The 21,705-nt window shown below is 45.7% G+C and overlaps 1 protein-coding gene across 1 annotated transcript in view; it reads right to left on the reverse strand.

Annotated features, from left to right (window-relative positions):
• The window catches only part of CHN2 (chimerin 2), a 490,714-nt gene that overhangs the window by 256,752 nt on the left and 212,257 nt on the right, over nucleotides 1–21,705 (reverse strand). The window contains exon 3 of the mRNA XM_069212100.1: nucleotides 17,010–17,065. Coding sequence (XP_069068201.1) covers nucleotides 17,010–17,065 — 56 coding nt within the window. The remainder of the gene's footprint in view (nucleotides 1–17,009; nucleotides 17,066–21,705) is intronic.

The following is a 21,705-nucleotide window of genomic DNA, read 5'->3' on the forward strand; positions in this document are numbered from 1 at the left end:
AGACCGTAAGTTTGCAGAGTCTGGAAAAGGATGACCACTCTGGGATTCGCTTTCATTTACAAGCACGCCTAAGTATGGAGCTTTTCTCCTTCTGCTGTTGCGTAAAAGTTGTTAGGAGAAACACATGGTGTATGACTGAAACATGCTATATTTAGAAGTGTCTCCACAATGGTCTGAGTAATCCTTTAATTAAATGTGTTATCACAATGTTTTAAAATACTTTATTTAAATGCTTTATTGGACAGGCAATGGTTCTTTTAGGGTCATCTGTGTACAGCGTCAATCGTTTTGTGATGAATGAATTCTTCTCAAAGGCACACAGACTGCACACAATACATATTCCTGAATATATATATATATATATATATATATATATATATATATATATCTCTCTCTATATATATGTATATATTTACATATATATATATATATATATATATATATATATATATATATATATATATATTTACATAATTCACTGAAAAAAACAAAGGTTACAGGGACGTAATGTATGAGTGAATTAATTAGTGTTTGAATGAGTCTGTGTTTTTTCTTTCACATGTTTTTCCCAACTCGCAAATAATAATTCGCAGAAATTCATGAAGTTTTCCAAATATTGCACGCCGTGACGCAAAATTATATTAAACCATTAATTTGCCCCTAAAACACATCTATATAACACCCCCAGGGTCAGGGTACCTTTACCCTGACGCCTTATGCCACTTTCAATTTGAATTTTCATCCCCGGGGGATCGTGTCCAGTGAAATAAAGTGGCGGTCACAACTTTCTAGTCAGGTTGTGGTCAGCCAATTGCAACGCTTCTTTTTGCATGCGTATTCGTGAAAATTTGCACATTTCACAAATATTCACATCCAGAGATGTAGAAATGTATTTGCCCTTAAATATCTCCTAAACTACTGAACGGATTTTACACCAAATACCAAAAAGCACAGTCTGTGCACCGGCAGCCAGCTTTCTGACAAATTCGGTGTAATTCTGTCCAGTGGTTCGGGCTGTAGACTTGTCTAAAGTTCGTATGGGAATTAACATGGGATACGCAAAGTTTTTGGAGCCCCCTTTTTCTCGGCCCCCGCTTGACGGGTCACGCGGAAACTTCCTGTGTGCAACAAGAATCACCAAACTATATTTTTTGGGAAAATTTTGTCAAGATTTGTCAAAAGATGCCAAAGATATAGGCAAGTCAAAAAACGCTTTTTCTATGGAAACATCGTCCTAACTATAACTACCAACTGGCGACAGCCACTAGGTAACATAGTAACATATATATATATATATATATATATATATATATATATATATATATATACATTTATATGCATTATTAAAGCTATTTTCTGAGCACAATGTTGTGCTACAAATGTTAACAAGTGATGGCATAGTGCTCAGGTGAATAAAATGGACAGGAAGTGAACAATCATGGTACATAAAAAACAAGCATTTGCAATGCAACGGGCCTCACGTTTGCTCGTGTTAGAGCTAATAGCGTTGTAAACTACCTAACCGGACTTTTCTTGCCCCATAAACCATGTGGAGAAGTGTGGCTCAATGGTTAGAGCGGCAGACCCTGAAGCAGAGATCTGGCTCAAGACCAGGGTTCAAGTCCTGCTTCGGCAGGTCTTGGGCTCAATTCCCCTTGACCAGATAATTCTCGCCTCGGTGCCTAATCTAATTCATGGGTCCCACTCTGCAACTCTGGGCAATAGCTTGCTTAATCTCCACAACGGCCCCAACAGTGCTTGGATGCCTGGCTACACCCTGGGGGTGCTCAGGAGTGGGCGCCTCACAGGGAAAAGCCAGGAGGGGTTCCATAGTGGTATGAGTACAGCGCTTTGAGACCCTAACGGGTGAGTAGTGCGCTATACAAGTGCTAATTTACATTTACATTTACATGTACGTAACCGGAAAAAGTGCAATTAACTGTGTAACAGGGTCGATATTATGCAAAGCACTCGACTTCCGCGAAGCGAGATCGCGCTGCGAAAATAGAGAAAAAGTAGTCCACAAACCGGATGGAAAACAGCGAGCAAGTGACATTTAGAGATTGTTAAAAGACATGGTAAACCCAAAAGAATTCTGGGTAAATATCTGCAGCAATTCTTTTAAACCGCCAATTGGAATTCAAATTCCAGGAGACACTGCACCCAAGTGGACCAAAGTGATAAGCCTATGCTAATTCTGCTATGCAGAGGGACAAACCAGGAACACATTGATTTCCCTACAGATGAGTGGTGAGAAAACAGGGTGACTGCAAGGCAGTGCAAACAGTCACTGTCCTGTCAAAGCCATTTTTAAAAATGTTGCTGAATTTTGGAAATGGAGGGTGCAAATTTCATTCTCTGGCTAGAAGTAATTTAACAAGCTCAGAATAAAACTCAGAGTAATGGTGCGTAAACGCGAGAGAGACCACATGAGTAGGGAAATGTACTGGAGTTGGGAAATTCAGGATACATGGGAGTACAAGTTTTAGAAGCAGCCTGAAGATACCAGGAAATGAGGGCGAAAGGGTTGGGTCATTGATTTCGGTATGAGGATACTGTCTGCTGAGAGATGGTTAGGTTTTGGGGCATTCAGTGTGAAGAACAAGGAAGTGTTGCCCTGCCTAGATGTGTCCTCTGAAGGAGAGAAGCTAGCACTGCTGCTGCCCTGCCTAGATGTGTCCTCTGAAGGAGAGAAGCTTGCACTGCTGCTACCCTACCTAGATGTGTCCTCTGAAGGAGAGAAGCTTGCACTGCTGCTGTCCCCTGAAGGAGAGAAGCTTGTACTGCTGCTGTCCCCTGAAGGAGAGAAGCTTGCACTGCTGCTGTCCTGCCTAGATGTGTCCCTGAAGGAGAGAAGCTTGCACTGCTGCTGTCCCCTGAAGGAGAGACGCTTGTACTGCTGCTGTCCCCTGAAGGAGAGAAGCTTGCACTGCTGCTGTCCTGCCTAGATGTGTCCCTGAAGGAGAGAAGCTTGCACTGCTGCTGCCCTGCCCAGATGTGTCCCTGAAGGAGAGAAGCTTGCACTGCTGCTGCCCTTCCTGGATGTGTCCTCTGAAGGAGAGAAGCTTGCACTGCTGTTGCCCTGCCTGGATGTGTCCTCTGAAGGAGAGAAACTTGCACTGCTGCTGCCCTGCCTAGATGTGTCCCTGAAGGAGAGAAGCTTGCACTGCTGCTACCCTACCTAGATGTGTCCTCTGAAGGAGAGAAGCTTGCACTGCTGCTGCCCTGCCTAGATGTGTCCTCTGAAGGAGCGAAGCTTGCACTGCTGCTGCCCTTCCTGGATGTGTCCTCTGAAGGAGAGAAGCTAGCACTGCTGCTGCCCTGCCTAGATGTGTCCTCTGAAGGAGAGAAGCTTGCACTGCTGCTGCCCGGCCTAGATGTGTCCTCTGAAGGAGAGAAGCTTGCACTGCTGCTGTCCTGCCTAGATGTGTCCTCTGAAGGAGAGAAGCTTGCACTGCTGCTGCCCTGCTGAGATGTGTCCTCTGAAGGAGAGATGCTTGCACTGCTGCTGCCCTGCCCAGATGTGTCCCTGAAGGAGAGAAGCTTGCACTGCTGCTATCCTGCCTAGGCGTGTCCCCTGAAGGAGAGAAGCTTGCACTGCTGCTGTCCTGCCTAGGCGTGTCCCCTGAAGGAGAGAAGCTAGCACTGCTGCTGCCCTGCCTAGATGTGTCCTCTGAAGGAGAGAAGCTTGCACTGCTGCTGCCCTGCCTAGATGTGTCCCTGAAGGAGAGAAGCTTGCACTGCTGCTGTCCTGCCTAGATGTGTCCCTGAAGGAGAGAAGCTTGCACTGCTGCTGCCCTGCCTAGATGTGTCCTCTGAAGGAGAGAAGCTTGCACTGCTGCTGCCCTGCCTAGATGTGTCCTCTGAAGGAGAGAAGCTTGCACTGCTGCTGCCCTTCCTGGATGTGTCCTCTGAAGGAGAGAAGCTTGCATTGCTGCTGCCCTGCCTAGATGTGTCCCTTGAAGAAGCTTGCACTGCTGCTGCCCTTCCTGGATGTGTCCTTTGAAGGAGAGAAGCTTGCACTGCTGCTGCCCTGCCGAGATGTGTCCCTGAAGGAGAGAAGCTTGCACTGCTGCTGTCCCCTGAAGGAGAGAAGCTTGCACTGCTGCTGCCCTGCCCAGATGTGTCCTCTGAAGGAGAGAAGCTTGCACTGCTGATGCCCTGCCTAGATGTGTCCTCTGAAGGAGAGAAGCTTGCACTGCTGCTGTCCCCTGAAGGAGAGACGCTTGCACTGCTGCTGCCCTTCCTGGATGTGTCCTCTGAAGGAGAGAAGCTTGCACTGCTGCTGCCCTTCCTGGATGTGTCCTCTGAAGGAGAGAAGCTTGCACTGCTGCTGCCCTGCCTAGATGTGCCCCTGAAGGAGAGAAGCTTGCACTGCTGCTGCCCTTCCTGGATGTGTCCTCTGAAGGAGAGAAGCTTGCACTACTGCTGCCCTGCCTAGATGTGTCCTCTGAAGGAGAGAAGCTTGCACTGCTGATGCCCTGCCTAGATGTGTCCTCTGAAGGAGAGAAGCTTGCACTACTGCTGCCCTGCCTAGATGTGTCCTCTGAAGGAGAGAAGCTTGCACTGCTGATGCCCTGCCTAGATGTGTCCTGTGAAGGAGAGAAGCTTGCACTGCTGCTGTCCCCTGAAGGAGAGAAGCTTGCACTGCTGCTGCCCTGCCTAGATGTGTCCTCTGAAGGAGAGAGGCTTGCACTGCTGCTGTCCCCTGAAGGAGAGAAGCTTGTACTGCTGCTGTCCCCTGAAGGAGAGAAGCTTGCACTGCTGCTGCTCTGCCTAGATGTGTCCTCTGAAGGAGAGAAGCTTGCACTGCTGCTGCCCTGCCTAGATGTGTCCTCTGAAGGAGAGAAGCTTGCACTGCTGCTGCCCTGCCCAGATGTGTCCCTGAAGGAGAGAAGCTTGCACTGCTGCTGCCCTTCCTGGATGTGTCCTCTGAAGGAGAGAAGCTTGCAGTGCTGCTGCCCTGCCTAGATGTGTCCTCTGAAGGAGCGAAGCTTGCACTGCTGCTGCCCTGCCTAGATGTGTCCCTGAAGGAGAGAAGCTTGCACTGCTGCTGTCCTGCCTAGATGTGTCCCTAAAGGAGAGAAGCTTGCACTGCTGCTGCCCTTCCTGGATGTGTCCCTAAAGGAGAGAAGCTTGCACTGCTGCTGTCCTGCCTAGATGTGTCCCTAAAGGAGAGAAGCTTGCACTGCTGCTGCCCTTCCTGGATGTGTCCTCTGAAGGAGAGAAGCTTGCACTGCTGGTGCCCTACCTAGATGTGTCCCCTGAAGGAGCGAAGCTTGCACTGCTGGTGCCCTGCCTAGACGTGTCCTCTGAAGGAGCGAAGCTTGCACTGCTGGTGCCCTGCCTAGACGTGTCCTCTGAAGGAGCGAAGCTTGCACTGCTGCTGCCCTGCCTAGATGTGTCCTCTGAAGGAGAGAAGCTTGCACTGCTGCTGTCCTGCCTAGATGTGTCCCTGAAGGAGAGAAGCTTGCACTGCTGCTGCCCTTCCTGGATGTGTCCTCTGAAGGAGAGAAGCTTGCACTGCTGCTGCCCTGCCCGGATGTGTCCTCTGAAGGAGAGAAGCTTGCACTGCTGCTGCCCTGCCCAGATGTGTCCTCTGAAGGAGAGAAGCTTGTACTGCTGCTGTCCCCTGAAGGAGAGAAGCTTGCACTGCTGCTGCCCTGCCGAGATGTGTCCCTGAAGGAGAGAAGCTTGCACTGGTACTGCCCTGCCTAGATGTGTCTCTGAAGGAGAGAAGCTTGCACTGCTGCTGCCAAGGTGTACCTGTTGCAAACAGAAGGGGTGCTTGCACTACAGAATGATGTTGTTTCCAGTGTTGTGTTTTTGAATGTTTATGTATGCTCGAAGAGAGTGTACAACAGCTCTTTCAATTCTCTCACTCGTTCTTTAGTGTGTTACCTACCTGTGTTGCACCTGTCCTGTGTATCAACACCTGTCCCCCTGATTCTGCCACCTGCCACTGGGAGCTCTCTAGGTACCTGTGAGTAGCTCTCCTGTCTGCCGACAAGCCGACTGAATTAGAAGCTTTTGCTTGGTTTATTATTTATATATATATATATATATATATATTTAATTATATATATATATCAAAATAGAGAATGTATATACAATAGAAAAATTCGAAAAATTTGTTTATTTTCAGAATTCATAAGCTGATATTTGGAGAAAAATGCCTCAATTTCCAAAATATATTTAAAGCTGAAGCTCGGAGTAAAACGTTTCACTACACAAAAGACAAAACAATTTGTATTTCCAGTGCTGATTCTAATGCATGTGAAACGTGAACCCTCGGAAAATATGTGAGAAGAGTTTATTTTTGTTTTATGTGTGAAGCAAGCAGATTTTTAAAGGGACAAGAAGATTTTTAAACATTTTAACATATACCCGAGTATTGGCTCATGTCATGTATAACATCTTCAGCCTGTTTCTGGCATTTTAAACAACATCACTTTGCATTCTGGGGCTTAGAACTCAAAAAGAAAGTGTTAAGCAAAAATACAAGTCCCACAATGCAATGTGCTGTTGGCTGATATGTCATAGTCACTTGGCCGACTTGCGAAATGCAAAATAAAATGTGGTCCTAACTCTGTCCCTCTTTTCTTGGGGGTTACAGCGTTCAGTGGGTGAGGAGGCAGGGAGCCTTTCGTGTGCATCCAGGGTCATCTCTCTGCCCCACTCCCAGGACAATGAGAGCGCAGAGGCGCTATGAAGTGAGCCCCCCCTCTTTCTGGACGCCTGCTGACCGCCTGTGACCCTAAGTTCAAGCGCTGCCTACGGGCTGCGGGGGCGCCGACGAGGGTAGGACGCGATGGTGGCGCCCGGTGCGAGAATCTTTCATGGCAAACACCCCCCCCCCCCCCTCCCGGGTACTTCATTCGTTTAATAGCTAATAGCGCCTCCCTTACCAGCGTCAGGTGTCAGAGCACTTTACACCACACACACACTATAGACACACAGAGGCAATGAATCATCCATGTGTAAATCAGTCTAGAAGGAATGATACAGGAAACAATAAGGATTACCAGGTGAAGGCATCACATGTCACCGATACAAGTAGGAAGTATATTTTAAGTGTGTTTAGTCTGGAGAAGCTCCAATTTAGGATTTCAAATGTACGAGAGTGGTTGGAGGTTGACTTTACAAAAAATGTATTTATATACAAATGAAACCTTTTTGGCAACATTAGATCATGAAAGACTGGGGAAAAAGATAACTTCTAAACTATACCAGGCAGCTTGCCTGCAGCTCTTTGATAATAGGTCATAGGTCACTGACCTATATTAGGGTTGTAACTTTTGAACTGCAAGAAACAAAAGGATCTCTCTGACAAAAGCAGTAACCCACTGAGCTATCCATGTAAAATACAGTTCAGTTATCTGCTAGGTACACATTCTTAGCAGCAGGCATAGTAACCCTCTGTGCTACCTTAGATGAGTCAAAACCGCCACTGGACGAAACTCCAGTCTCTACAGCAGGAGTATTAATCACCAGAGTTTTCTGGAGATTTTTATTGTTGCCTTAAAGCTAATGGGCACACAAAGAACCCTGCGCCAGGTGCTTGTAAATCCCTCAGTTATTTCTAAACACAGCACCCCCATCCTCCCTCTGGAGCTCAGCGCCTGGTGCTGTCCCCCACACACTGCCCTAATGCCAAGCCCTGCTGCAGACTCCAGTCATGAGCTGGCACTGATGTACACACATCACAACAGCCATTGTCTTGAGGCGCTGAGCTGAACAGTCAACTTGGGGACCAGAGAACACATGAAAAGCAGAGAAAGGTCTTGAGATTGGATGCAAACAGATTAGAGTTCGATATTCTTTACATCTCTAAGGGAGACCATCCCACAGGAGATGCCAGGCACAAGGAGCGGAAACCTATGCTATGTATTCAGTGCATCTAGTGACACCCCCTATACAAGGCACATATACGGATGCCACTAATGTGCTTAAAGGCCTCTCTCAGACTTGTACTCCTGAGCACTCGGATGTCTGAAGACCTAGCTAGCACTAAGGTATGACGAGGATGACGACAAGGGGAAATGAACAAGATGTGAATTTAACAGAAAAAAGTCTTAAAGGATGTTGTAGACATGGACAGTTTGGAGTTATCACAACAGTGACCAGTCAAAGTTCATCAACTACACACCACAATGCCCATCAGTCACCCATGTAGAAGATGAGTGAGGAGAGCAGAGGGAGGACTGATCAGGTCAGTGGTGTGTTCTCTATTCCTCTGCTTAGAATTCATCACAATGAATGGACTTTAACAGCAACAATCTATAAAAGTTGAATGACTACAATCTCCATATAGATGGAGTATATATGAGAGCGACAGTAGAACGACTTCAGCACAGAACAAAGAGGCCATTCTGGCAAGGCTCATGGCTAATTCAGGGAATTATAGAAATCATGCTAGATCCAAAAATACAAGCATTTGCAATGCAATGGGTCTCGCATATTTCAAACAAGTTAATTGTCATCTTTTGACAACAGTGCCGACGAGCAAAAACAAAAGAAAACATGAGTGGAAAGTAAGAAAAGACGAGTTAACAAAATAAAATAAAGATAGCTTGAAAAAAAAAAACTTTGCAAATTTGTTTTTCCTGCTAGGCACGTTTTTTCCAGTCACAAGCCTTCTGGTTGCGGGCACTGGAAGTTAAAATGAACAAAAATAGTACCTCGATCACATCGGGTGAGCGGACAATCACTAATTAAGTTAACATTAATTAGTGTTTGATCCCTGATCCACACAGAGGAACGGAAGTGATGCCAGACATGCCTTGACCAATTACGAGGCTGTAAAGAAGAGTGCCAGGCAAACCAACAAATGGTGAGCGAGAGGCGGGCTCCAGGCCCTTCACTGAACACAACAGAGTCCTGCATACGAGATGCATGTGCAAGCCCAGGCACTCGCAGTCCCGACCCTAATTAAAATACCCAATTTATTATAAATCCCTTGTTTTAAAGAGATACAAAGTGCAAGGTAAGAAAAATATACAATGAATCTGATCAACCTTTTATGAAGTTATTTCAGATTTTATTAGTCAAATAGCTTGTGTGTCTATTGTGCTCTGAGAACTTGTTCCCTGGTAGAATGAGCAGCTCAGGCATACAATTATAATTTGTCTGTAGGATTATAGCAACTATTGGCAACGATATTAAAATATTTAGCCTCCCTTTTGAAGAATATACTATGACTATTGACAATGCCAAGAGGCCTGGCTTATACCAAAAAGAGCCTTTTCAGTTACTGATGAATTTAGGTTCTCAATATGTCATCATACGTGCACAGTGTTACCCATCTTTGTAAAATGAACATAGCAGAGGGTGACTGTCTTGCAATGGTATTGCACATAGGGTATCACTATTAAAGTGCCCACAAGGCGGTCACAATAATGGAAAGCAACGTGTTGGCAATATTTGAATGGTAAAACGATGGTTCACTATGACCAATGCCATTTCAAGAAGGCCGCCCGTGCGATCTGTGCCAAAATGAAGATGGCATCAGCTGCAAGCAAGCAGCCATGGCACCGACGCACACGCATGTCAATGCAGATGTGCATGCGTGATCAGGCAATGTGTCTCTGCTCACAGGGCAATAGAGCCAATGGCTCCAATGGGCTGAACCAGTGTCCAGTGATAGATGCTGTTACTGCTAGAAGCCAAGTGTGAAAGACCAATGACAGAAGACCTCTGATCCAAAGCCCTTCTATGTATGCGTATGTTTTTATTGATATATACGAGTGGATGTATTTTTAATGTTGTGTTAAATTACAAGAACCCATCAGACACATAAACCAGCCTGACCCTCCTAAGAAGGTCTAACAAGATTTAATAAGGTGCAAACTTTCTACAGTATAGGGTTTGACATGACCCTTGTCTACTAAGGTCATCTGTGAGATTCCATTTAAAGAAATACATATTCAAAGGTTTTGACATGGTATAATAACATTCCACAGTTAAAATTCTATTTGCTACTAGAAATGCATTTCATGATAAATAAGTCAGACCTATTGCCCTTGTTGTAACTGCCCATATTTACCAGATCAGGCCTATGACATCTCTAGTTAGTTTTCCCAATGAACCAATTAAGGCCATAGCTTTTATCATTGACCTGTCACCGTAACCCACTGTGGCACAATGAACTGCACATAAACTGGCACCTATCAGAGATACAGTCACAAATTACAAATACGCGCAAAATTACAGTTGATAAAACAATATTTAACCCCTCTCAAAAAAAGGATGTAATTTAGATCACCACATTGCCAATTGTCAACCCTGAGAGTTTGTCAGAGGAGGTAACAAACACCAAGCCCCTTGCTTAGTACAGTAAGCTGTGAGATTCCACGCAACAAAATACGTCTCTGCAGCCCTCAAACATAGTGTAACCACAACCCACTCTTAGAAGCCTGCTGGCTGTCTATCAGGTGCTTTTCACAATATATAAATCAGGCCTACTGCCCTTGATTTAAAGTTTTATGGTGAAAAGATCAGACCTACATCTTTCCCAAAGAAGCAATCAGGCGTAAATCCTTTGTCGGTAGCCTGTCATCATAACCAGCTCAGGCCTACTGAATTCCTCATGAACTTTCCCAACAGGCAAGCATCTGGCATACATTCATAAAATTACAATAATAGGCAAAATTACAGTTAGTAAAACAAAATACGGCCCTTAATAAGAGGAACAAACAGGGATCATCGCAGAGTAACACTTCAAACTCCGGTGTCAGAGGAGGTAGCCAGCACCAAACATGTGCCTTCTACAGTAATATGTGGTATTCCATTAACAGAATACCACTCTACAGGCTTTTATGCAATGTTATAACAACAATCTGACCTTAAATGCCCACTTGCTCTAAGACATGCTTTTCACAAGAAGTATGTCAGGCTTATTGCCTTTGTCATAATGTGTTTTTAATAAACACACCAGGTCTATAGAATTGCTCATGGTTTGTCACAGTGACTAACTTGTACTATACTGAACACACACTTTCCCACAAAGCAAAAAGTCCAGTATAGGAACTCTTTAAGTGAAAGCACACAACATCTGCCCAATCAAATGCTGAGCTCCAGAAAACCCACACGTGAGCACAGCAACAGCCCCTCCCTCAGCAGTGCTTCTGAAAGCTCTTTCTGTTGATACATAAGGTTCATTGACAGCTGTGCTGTTAAGCCAGACCTAAAGATAATCACGAGTGCATCATTCTTGCCTTCTTCTAAAGAGACTCGAGTGAAGCAGCCTAGACTTGTTCATGCCTCATAACAGCCTTTGATGTGTGCTCTTCATGTTTGCAGGGTCGCTAAACACCTCGAACGAGGTAAATCCCTGCCTGTGGTAGTTGTTATTGCAAGTCTGGGGAAAGATTATTCTCATCTAAACTTCTAGCAGGGGTTCTTCTCTCTTAAACGATACCCGAGTGTCACGCATAATACTACATTAAAGAAATGATGCTGCGTAAACCTGCAGACAAATATTGTCTTTTAAGGTCATTGCCCTAGAGAAGGACAGCCATTGGGTGGACGTGAGTCACTTACACACCAGGAGCACATGTAACACCAGAAGTGAAATACTAAACCAAAATGCACATTGGCGGAAAAGGCTTTGTGGACTTGGCCCAATGGTGAGAAACACACTGGCACTACATCGCAAAGCGCCTAGACCTTGTCTACTTTCAGAAGAAGGACAGTCATCTGTCAACAAATTGAAGATTAAAGTCCTAATCGTAGGAGAATTGACCCAAATTTACCTGCTCTCCACAGATCTTTTAATCTCGCCCTCCCCTTGCCTACTGACATCCAAAATCCGGGGATTATTTTGAATCCATGCATCAACTTTCCTCCATAGGTTAAGGCTGTGGTGAAGGAATCTACCTTCTAAGGCTCCCCCCTGGTGAATCACCCCGCTCCTTCTACGTGATCAGTGAATAGATGTACTCTCATCACCACTAGATGGAACGGCAGGAGCCCGGTCCACACCGCCCTCCTAACCATACTGAATCTTCTCGAACTCATCTATGAATCCCACCAACCATGTGCCTGAGCTCACCCCCCACTAATGATCGGAACTAGCCACCAATGATTTAGTCCACCACAAGGAAAATGGAATGACTGCATGGAATGGTTTGCTGTGAGTGCACAAAACGAACCCAAAAACTAACAGCAACCAATGACACTGGACTAACCATGGACCTTGCGTTCCAGAGCAGCGTACTGCCCAGCATAAAGCGACTCGATGCCTCGTCAGGGGTAGTAAGCGCTATATAAATGCAATTACATTAATGCCAACTGTGGTGAGACACATAAAGTGGACTTGTGACATCTTAAGTAGTCAGTGTATGTTCCAACTCAGAGGTCTCCATGTTGGCTATGTTTCATAGGGGCACAGGCTATGTAGAGGGGCAACCCCGAAACCGGTCCCAGGATGCTTGTTTCCGGTCCAGTGAGGACCTGGCTTGGCAGTTCGGTCTGGACTGTTCCCATGAGGAACAGGGTCAAGACTGATTTGCATATGGCTGGGTCCAAACTGGGGTGGCATGGTGAGCAAAAGAACGATGGATTAAACCCAGATCTATGACTGGGGGTGAGTGTTTGACAATGTTCAGCATTCCGTCCATCACTTGTTATTTTTGCTATGTAGAGGGGCAAACCAACCCCTTGTAGAGACTATGGGCCTCATTCCGACCCTGGCCGGCGGCGGTAGCCGCCGGCCTGGCGGGGCCCGACAGAATACCGCTGAGGAACAGGGTCAAGACTGATTTGCATATGGCTGGGTCCAAACTGGGGTGGCATGGTGAGCAAAAGAACGATGGATTAAACCCAGATCTATGACTGGGGGTGAGTGTTTGACAATGTTCAGCATTCCGACCATCACTTGTTGTTTTTGCTTTGTCGCCCTAAGTGGGAAGGGTATGCCCAGACGTGGGTCCCGTGCTTCCCATGCCACTGGATTCAAGCTAGCCTGGCTGATGAGGGGTGAAACCCCTAAACCGGTCCCAGGATGCTTGTTTCCGGTCCAGTGAGGACCTGGCTTGGCAGTTCGGCCTGGACTGTTCCCATGAGGAACAGGGTCAAGACTGATTTGCATATGGCTGGGTCCAAACTGGGGTGGCATGGTGAGCAAAAGAACGATGGATTAAACCCAGATCTATGACTGAGGGTGAGTGTTTGGCAATGTTCAGCATTCCGTCCATCACTTGTTGTTTTTGCTTTGTCGCCCTAAGTGGGAAGGGTATGCCCAGACGCGGGTCCCGTGCTTCCCATGCCACTGGATTCAAGCTAGCCTGGCTGATGAAGGGTGAAATCCCGAAACCGGTCCCAGGATGCTTGTTTCCGGTCCAGTGAGGACCTGGCTTGGCAGTTCGGTCTGGACTGTTCCCATGAGGAACAGGGTCAAGACTGATTTGCATAAGGCTGGGTCCAAACTGGGGTGGCATGGTGAGCAAAAGAACGATGGATTAAACCCAGATCTATGACTGGGGGTGAGTGTTTGACAATGTTCAGCATTCCGTCCATCACTTGTTGTTTTTGCTATGTAGAGGGGCAAACCAACCCCTTGTAGAGACTATGGGCCGCCGCCGGCCTGGCGGGGCCCGCCAGAATACCGCTGCTCAGTCACAAGACCGCTGCGGTTATTCTGGGTTTCCCGCTGAGCTGGCGGGCGACCGCCAGAAGGCCGCCCGCCAGCCTAGCGGGAAACACCGTTCCATGAGGATGCCGGCTCCGCGGAGTGGAAGGGGTGCGACGGGTGCAGTTGCACCCGTCGCGATTTTCAGTGTCTGCATGGCAGACACTGAAAATCTTGGTGGGGCCCTGTTACGGGGGCCCCTGCAGTGCCCATGCCATTGGCATGGGCACTGCAGGGACCCCCAGGGGCCCCACGACACCCCATACCGCCATTCTCTTCCTGGCGGCCAAAACCGCCAGGAACAGGATGGCGGTATGGGGCTCGGAATCCCCATGGCGGCGCAGCAAGCTGCGCCGCCATGGAGGATTCCCCAGGGCAGCGGGAAACCGGAGGTGCACCATGGGAGCACCGCCAGCCTGTTGGCGGTGCTCCCGCGGTCGTTGGCCCTGGCGGTTTATACCGCCAGGGTCAGAATGACCCCCTATATCTATATAGGTGGGACAATATGCAGTAAGCCTGAAGTGCTTTTAAACCAGTTTTGCTGTATAGCAACATTCCTCTTAAGGACAAAGAACAACATCTGCATGACGAATTGCATAAAATGCATTTTACAATCATGGCTAAAATGCATGAATTTCAAGAAAATTATTAACTGGTCTGTAACAGTTCACCCACTAATCTCTTACTTGGCAGGGTACGAAATACCCTGAAAAACATTTGTGTCAGCTGAAAAATGGTAATCTAACAGAAAGTTTGGATGATCATATGTCTTTAGTATATAGCAAAAATGAATTCAATTTCCTTAACAAAATAAAGACATTGAGTTTGTGTAAAACTCTGAAGTAGAATTTATTCTCAGTGGTGACCTATAAGACAATGGAGCGTGCAACAAGGATGTTCACTAACATACAAGTAGTAAGTATCGCGGTACATCTGTTAAACAGAATGTTACGTTCAAGCCAGCGTTTCCTAGCACAAAATAAAACACTAAAGAAGTAAGGAATATTATAATATTTTATTTAATGTATTCATCTTCGTAATGTGACAAAGATGGTAATGCTTTTCAGTGTACTAAAGGTGCCGCCTTTGAACTCCTGTTATTATATTATGTTATTTTATGTGCATTTATTTGTCAAGCGTATTACCACCCAGCGAGGGTATACTGACGCTCATATGCATCAGATATTGAGAAGCATATAGCAACCGATATAGATTCACTAAGAATCGCTGTATGTCCCTGTTTATATATTTATATATTGCATAAAAATCTCAGCTTCCATTGTGGTAGTCTCCTGGCTTTCTACCTACAACCTTGTTAGAAGGTGGTGGAAGACATAGGCCCTGATTTATAGTTTGAAAGATGGGGTTATTCCATCACAGGTGTGACGGATATCCCATCCACTGTATTACAATCCCATTACATCCTATGGACATTGCAGTAAGGCACACGGAATATCTGTCACGTTTGTGATGGAGTAACCCATCTGCCAAACTCTTATCAGGCCCAATGTCTGGAATGGTTATGACTCTAACACAAACTTTGGGAACCAATATTGTATGCTGTAGGAAGTCTAAATAAAAGAGTTTGGGTGGACACAATTATAACCTTTGCTATGTTGCCACTAGGTCTGGAAGTAGGCTGATTCCGTGTGATAGTAAATTCTGATTTCATCGGGCAGCTCTGCACTCAACGTCCTGCTCGCCAGAGTTATTGCCTCTGTTGAAAGAGTTGAACAATAGCTGGCGAGTGGGAGTTTTCTCTGCATATAAAAGGTAGCCCTTGGCAGGGCATGATGCATAACTCTCCATCTCATTCTATTATGTTTTGTCACATTCAACATCCCCTTGTTATTCATTTCTGCCCCTGATTATTTCCTCAACAGTTCAGGTGTTTCCTTGATGAATTAACCTTATTTTCCATCTCATTCTCTCCTTGACCATTTTTACATTATTTTTCTCAAGCAACTGGAATTCCTTCTGGATGTCCTTCCTTTGATCTGTTGTTCTGCCTGCCTCTTTTATCCTTCTTGGGGTAAGAGTACTATCTACATCTTCAATCAACAGTCTTGAGATAGTCAAAGGAGGTCTTTCACCCATTGTGGGTTTTGATCCTAGCTGTGACCTTCTTAAGGAGATCCTTGTTGTCTTATTCTGTGCCTGGTGGAACCATGCCTACTGGGAAGAGCTGATCCCTTCTGGGCAATCTAGAAGTGCTCTCGATAGACCATATTCACTTCCGGTCTCTGGCAGGAATGCACTTTTGGTGCCAATAATAATAATGTACTAAGTTTAAAAAATAAAATGTGCTTCATATTGCACTTCTGCTGTTTGTATGAGGTGTTAATAGGAAGTGTTATAAATAATGATGATAGATGAGGAGGGATGGTGATGATGATGTTAACGGTGATAATGATGATAATAATCAGTTTCCAACCCTCACAAAGATGGAAGTCTGGGAGTCATACTTCTCCTGGGAAGATCAAACCAGACACAATAGATACTCATTTAACTTGTTGGACTCTCTTGCTGGTTGAGGGATCTACTTCTAAAATCATTAATTAGGGGATCACTGGATTAGACTTCGGGCCAGACAACACGATTACAGAAATTATAAAATTTTTGCAATGTGTGTGCTTTTATGTTAAACAGAATGAACCATCATGATATATGCATATTCTTTTGCCAATGCTGCATAAAAACACACACTGCAGATTTTTATAACTTTTGAATATAAAACTCAAATTGGAAGGTTTTTTTACTTGCTTTTTATTTGGTATCTGAAACTGAGAGTTCACCATCCTCGTGGTGTAGATGAGACTCCACCTGGAGCTAAGCTTTCTACCACAATACTTGACATAGGACTATCTGTGGATACCACACCATCCCACCCCTTTCATGTACACAGGCGTCACGTGAGGCTAGAGCAGCCTTCCCCAAGTGCGTACATGAGACTCCCACCGAAACCAGAAAATCTGACCCCCATGATGTATACGAAGTGCCATCTGAGGCTACACCATCCTACCTTCAACATGCGTATGAAACAAATGTGAGAATAGATGTGTCGGGTACTAGGAACCCTTTTATTTACAGTGATATAAAACACCAAACCTATAGGAGCAAGTAATGGAGTAACCACACGCTCTTATTTTTAGTACCAATAACATTATTAACACCAACAAAACAACAACATAAACAATAGGCAAAATAAGAACAACCCAAACATCCCAGAACTTTATACAGTCTGTGGTTCCACATGCTCATGAACTTTGTAGTGTTGCTTGTTTAGTATTGAAATTGAACAGGACATTGCTACAATTACTTGATACTAATAATGTAGATCAAATCAATCTGTCAATTTATTAAGATTAATAGGACTCACCGTGTGTGGGCATATGGTCCGTCTAGGGCGTGGTGCCTCCTGTTGTAACTGATACACTGTGTGATAGAAAGAAACAGTTGTTTATGTAATGAGGAGACAGTTTTCTAAGGGACATCCTATCTACCAACATTGGTTCATATTTTAACAGATGATCCCTGTGGTAGTCAGGAAATCACAACTTGCTACTAGATACAACATCAAAATCCGATCTACTGCCTGCCAGAAAAAGGAGCAACAGAGACAAATATGCATATATATATATATATATATATTATTTATTTTAATATATTTAATTTATATATCCCACAAATGGACTTTATTATTTCTTTCCCAGAATATCAGTGGGGCATCACTATTCAGGATGTCTCATAGGCACAATTTACTCTGTCATAAAACACGTTTAAAACTCTACAAATTTCATCAGACATGAGTCAACACCCTTGCATAATAAACATGTGTTTCAATGGACATACTTAACTATAACCATGCAATCTGAATGGTGTCTCTGAAAGCAAAAAGTCTAAACACCACCAAATGCAGACAACAAGGAACTATGGACCCCATTTAGAGTTTGGTGGATGGGTTACTCCGTGACAAACGTGATGGATACCTGATCCACCATATTATGATCTCCATAGACTATTATGGAATAGTAATACAGCAGACGGGAGATCCGTCACATTTGTGACAGAGTAACCCCTTCCGTCAAACTCTAAATCAGGTCCTATGTTTGTTTACTAATGCCTGTGTACTAGATCAGCTTGCCTACATACACATTCTGTATTTCACATTAAAATAATGGGATTTATTTTTGAAAATAGTGTATTTAAATCAAAAAAAATTCCTCCACTTGCACAGAACATTAATGGGAACCAGGGGCCAGATGTATGATTCTGGCCCATTGCGATTCAGTAATTGCGATTTTTAAGAAATCGCTATTACCGACTTGCAAAGGGCCATGTATCACATTTGCGATTCGGTAATTGTGATTTCTTAAAAATCGCAAATGCAATTACCGAATCGCATATTGCGATACTGGCCCCATTCGCAGCTATGGGCCTGTTGGCCCATAGCTGCGAACTTTTTACTTTTTACATTTCAATTTTTTGCAATTCATCGCTAGCCTTGTGTACTCTGTCATTGACACCAGCCGCCGAGGGAGCTTCTGTTCTCAGATTGCCTTGGGACTGATGTAATAATATCTTCTGGTGGCACCAGCAGTTGTCTCATCTTCTCTGATCTGTACAAGGACTGAGTTACCCGAACAGGTGGTAACAACAGTTGTCGCACCTCCTTTGGTTTGTACAAGGACTGAGTTACCTGGGCAGGTGGTACTACCATTGGTCTCATCTCTGATCTGCACAAGGACGTAGTTACCCGAGCAGGTGGTACCAGCAGTTGTCTCACCTCCTCTGATCTGTACAAGGACTGAGATACCTGAGCAGGTGGTACCAGCAGTTGTCCCACCTCCTTTGATTTGTACAAGGACTGAGTTATGTGAGCAGGTGGTACAACCAGTTGTCTCACCTCATCTGGATTGCACAGGGTTCCACACTGATGGAGGTTTGGTAAGTACCTGACTGCTCACCTGTGGAGATATTCCTGGCCAGCATCCTAGTCTTACGTCCATGCTGTTCCTCCCTGGCACTCCTTGGCACTATGTGTATTGCTATGAGCTCCTGCGGCTTGTCCGCTGTGTCCGTGCCAGCTATCCTCATGGCCATGGAGCGCTGGGATCTGTCGGAGCCACCATGTTGCTTCTCTTCAGGATGTGAAGGCCCGCTGCTGACGTTCCTTTCGGCTTCTGCCTAGTGCGCGTGCTTCCAGCATCCTTGCACATCCTGTACTTCCTGTGACGTCTGTTCCGTACACGCGCTCTTCACCGCTCACCAGGCTCTGAAGCACAGAAGGCCTACGGATCTTCTTCACCATTCAACAGGGCAAATCTGCAGTCCCTCCTTCACACTTCCTGTCTCCTGCATACAGCCAACACAAGAGGACTCATACGTGCTGTGTCACCCTTGCTGCAGTGTACACAAATTGCACTGCCCTTCTCTGACCCTATCTCAGGTAAGAAACATGCATCTTCCCCTTTTTTGGTGGCACATACCACAATTGATAAAAAGTTAATACTTATCATTTGAAGACTTGTTTGCCTTTTTCAGCTGTGGTTCACCCTATCCTGGCAGCTCTCAGTAAGTCCTAATACCCTTCTATCATCAGTCACACCAGAGGAGCCATAATACTCTGGAAGCGGAGGGAAACGGTTGAATCCTATGTATTTCCAGCTGAAGAGGACAATTGTTCACCCTGATGCAAACAACACACTTTGCTGCAGTATTTAGGTATTTAAGGAAGAAAAGTTTACAATTTTTTTTTACAGCTTACGGTAGGGCGAGGCTGTGCAATAGATATTTTCAAATTATATTCAAAAAGGTACAAGAACATTTTGGGGGAAAAAACTAAATATTGTGCTTGAGAGGCATAAATTACTTCCAAAAAGTGCCTAGTTATATTGCAGGATTATGAGAGTTATCACATGTATTGATGTTGATGACATCACAGCTGAGATTGTGACGCATGCAATGAGGGTCTGCGGAACCTCCTGTTTCTGTGTTTGCTTGAGGCCCTCAGAGTGTTCAGTGCCCTCAAAATACAGCAGAGCGGGGAGAAACTAGAGGGACAGCTTCTACCTCTTCAGGGGCTGGCCCTTCTTTGCAGCCTAGCATCACCGCTCCTCTGTGGTCCTAAGACAAGGTGCTGGGAGGCCACATCCAGACATGACACGCAGCGCCTCAAGCACTCTGATCTCACCCAGGAACTGCACAGCGGTCAAAAAAGAGACAAAGTTTGAGGTGAAGCCTGTCCTACAGCAATTTATATTATATTATATTATATTATATTATATTATATTATATTATTGTAGGAAGTTGGCTCTGTATGTGCTATTTCAAAGTAAGGAATAGCATGCACAGAGTCCAAGGGTTCCCCTTAGAGGTAAAATAGTGGTAAAAAGAGATAATACTAATGCTCTATTTTGTGGTAGTGTGGTCGAGCAGTAGGCTTATCCAAGGAGTAGTGTTAAGCATTTGTTGTACATACACATAGACAATAAATGAGGTACACACACTCAGAGACAAATCCAGCCAATAGGTTTTGTATAGAAAAATATCTTTTCTTAGTTTATTTTAAGAACCACAGGTTCAAATTTAACATGTAATATCTTGTTTGAAAGGTATTGCAGGTAAGTACATTAGGAACTTTGAATCATTTCAATTGCATGTATACTTTTCAAGTTATTCACAAATAGCTATTTTAAAAGTGGACACAGTGCAATTTTCACAGTTCCTGGGGGAGGTAAGTTTTTGTTAGTTTTACCAGGTAAGTACGACACTTACAAGGTTCAGTTCTTGGTCCAAGGTAGCCCACCGTTGGGGGTTCAGAGCAACCCCAAAGTTACCACACCAGCAGCTCAGGGCCGGTCAGGTGCAGAGTTCAAAGTGGTGCCCAAAACGCATAGGCTTCAATGGAGAGAAGGGGGTGCCCCGGTTCCAGTCTGCCAGCAGGTAAGTACCCGCGTCTTCGGAGGGCAGACCAGGGGGGTTTTGTAGGGCACCGGGGGGGACACAAGCCCACACAGAAATTTCACCCTCAGCGGCGCGGGGGCGGCCGGGTGCAGTGTTAGAACAAGCGTCGGGTTCGCAATGGAAGTCAATGAGAGATCAAGGGATCTCTTCAGCGCTGCAGGCAGGCAAGGGGGGGCTCCCTCGGGGAAACCTCCACTTGGGCAAGGGAGAGGGACTCCAGGGGGTCACTTCTGCAGTGAAAGTCCGGTCCTTCAGGTCCTGGGGGTTGCGGGTGCAGGGTCTTTTCCAGGCGTCGGGACTTAGGTTTCAGAGAGTCGCGGTCAGGGAAAGCCTCGGGATTCCCTCTGCAGGCTGCGCTGTGGGGGCTCAGGGGGGACAGGTTTTGGTACTCACAGTCGTAGAGTAGTCCGGGGGTCCTCCCTGAGGTGTTGGTTCTCCACCAGCCGAGTCGGGGTCGCCGGGTGCAGTGTTGCAAGTCTCACGCTTCTTGCGGGGAGATTGCAGGGTTCTTTAAAGCTGCTCCTTTGGATAAAGTTGCAGTCTTTTTGGAGCAGGTCCGCTGTCCTCGGGAGTTTCTTGTCGTCGTCGAAGCAGGGCAGTCCTCAGAGGATGCAGAGGTCGCTGGTCCCTTTGGAAGGCGTCGCTGGAGCAGAGTTCTTTGGAAGGCAGGAGACAGGCCGGTGAGTTTCTGGAGCCAAGGCAGTTGTTGTCTTCTGGTCTTCCTCTGCAGGGGTTTTCAGCTAGGCAGTCCTTCTTCTTGTTGTTGCAGGAATCTAAAATCTTAGGTTCAGGGAAGCCCCTAAATACTAAATTTAAGGGCGTGTTTAGGTCTGGGGGGGTTAGTAGCCAATGGCTACTAGCCCTGAGGGTGGGTACACCCTCTTTGTGCCTCCTCCCAAGGCGAGGGGGTCACAATCCTAACCCTATTGGGGGAATCCTCCATCTGCAAGATGGAGGATTTCTACAAGTTAGAGTCACCTCAGCTCAGGACACCTTAGGGGCTGTCCTGACTGGCCAGTGACTCCTCCTTGTTATTCTCATTATTTTCTCCGGCCTTGCCGCCAAAAGTGGGGGCCGGGGCCGGAGGGGGCGGGCAACTCCACTAGCTG

This window comes from Pleurodeles waltl, chromosome 10 (assembly GCF_031143425.1).
Source record: "Pleurodeles waltl isolate 20211129_DDA chromosome 10, aPleWal1.hap1.20221129, whole genome shotgun sequence".
NCBI lineage: Eukaryota > Metazoa > Chordata > Amphibia > Caudata > Salamandridae > Pleurodeles > Pleurodeles waltl.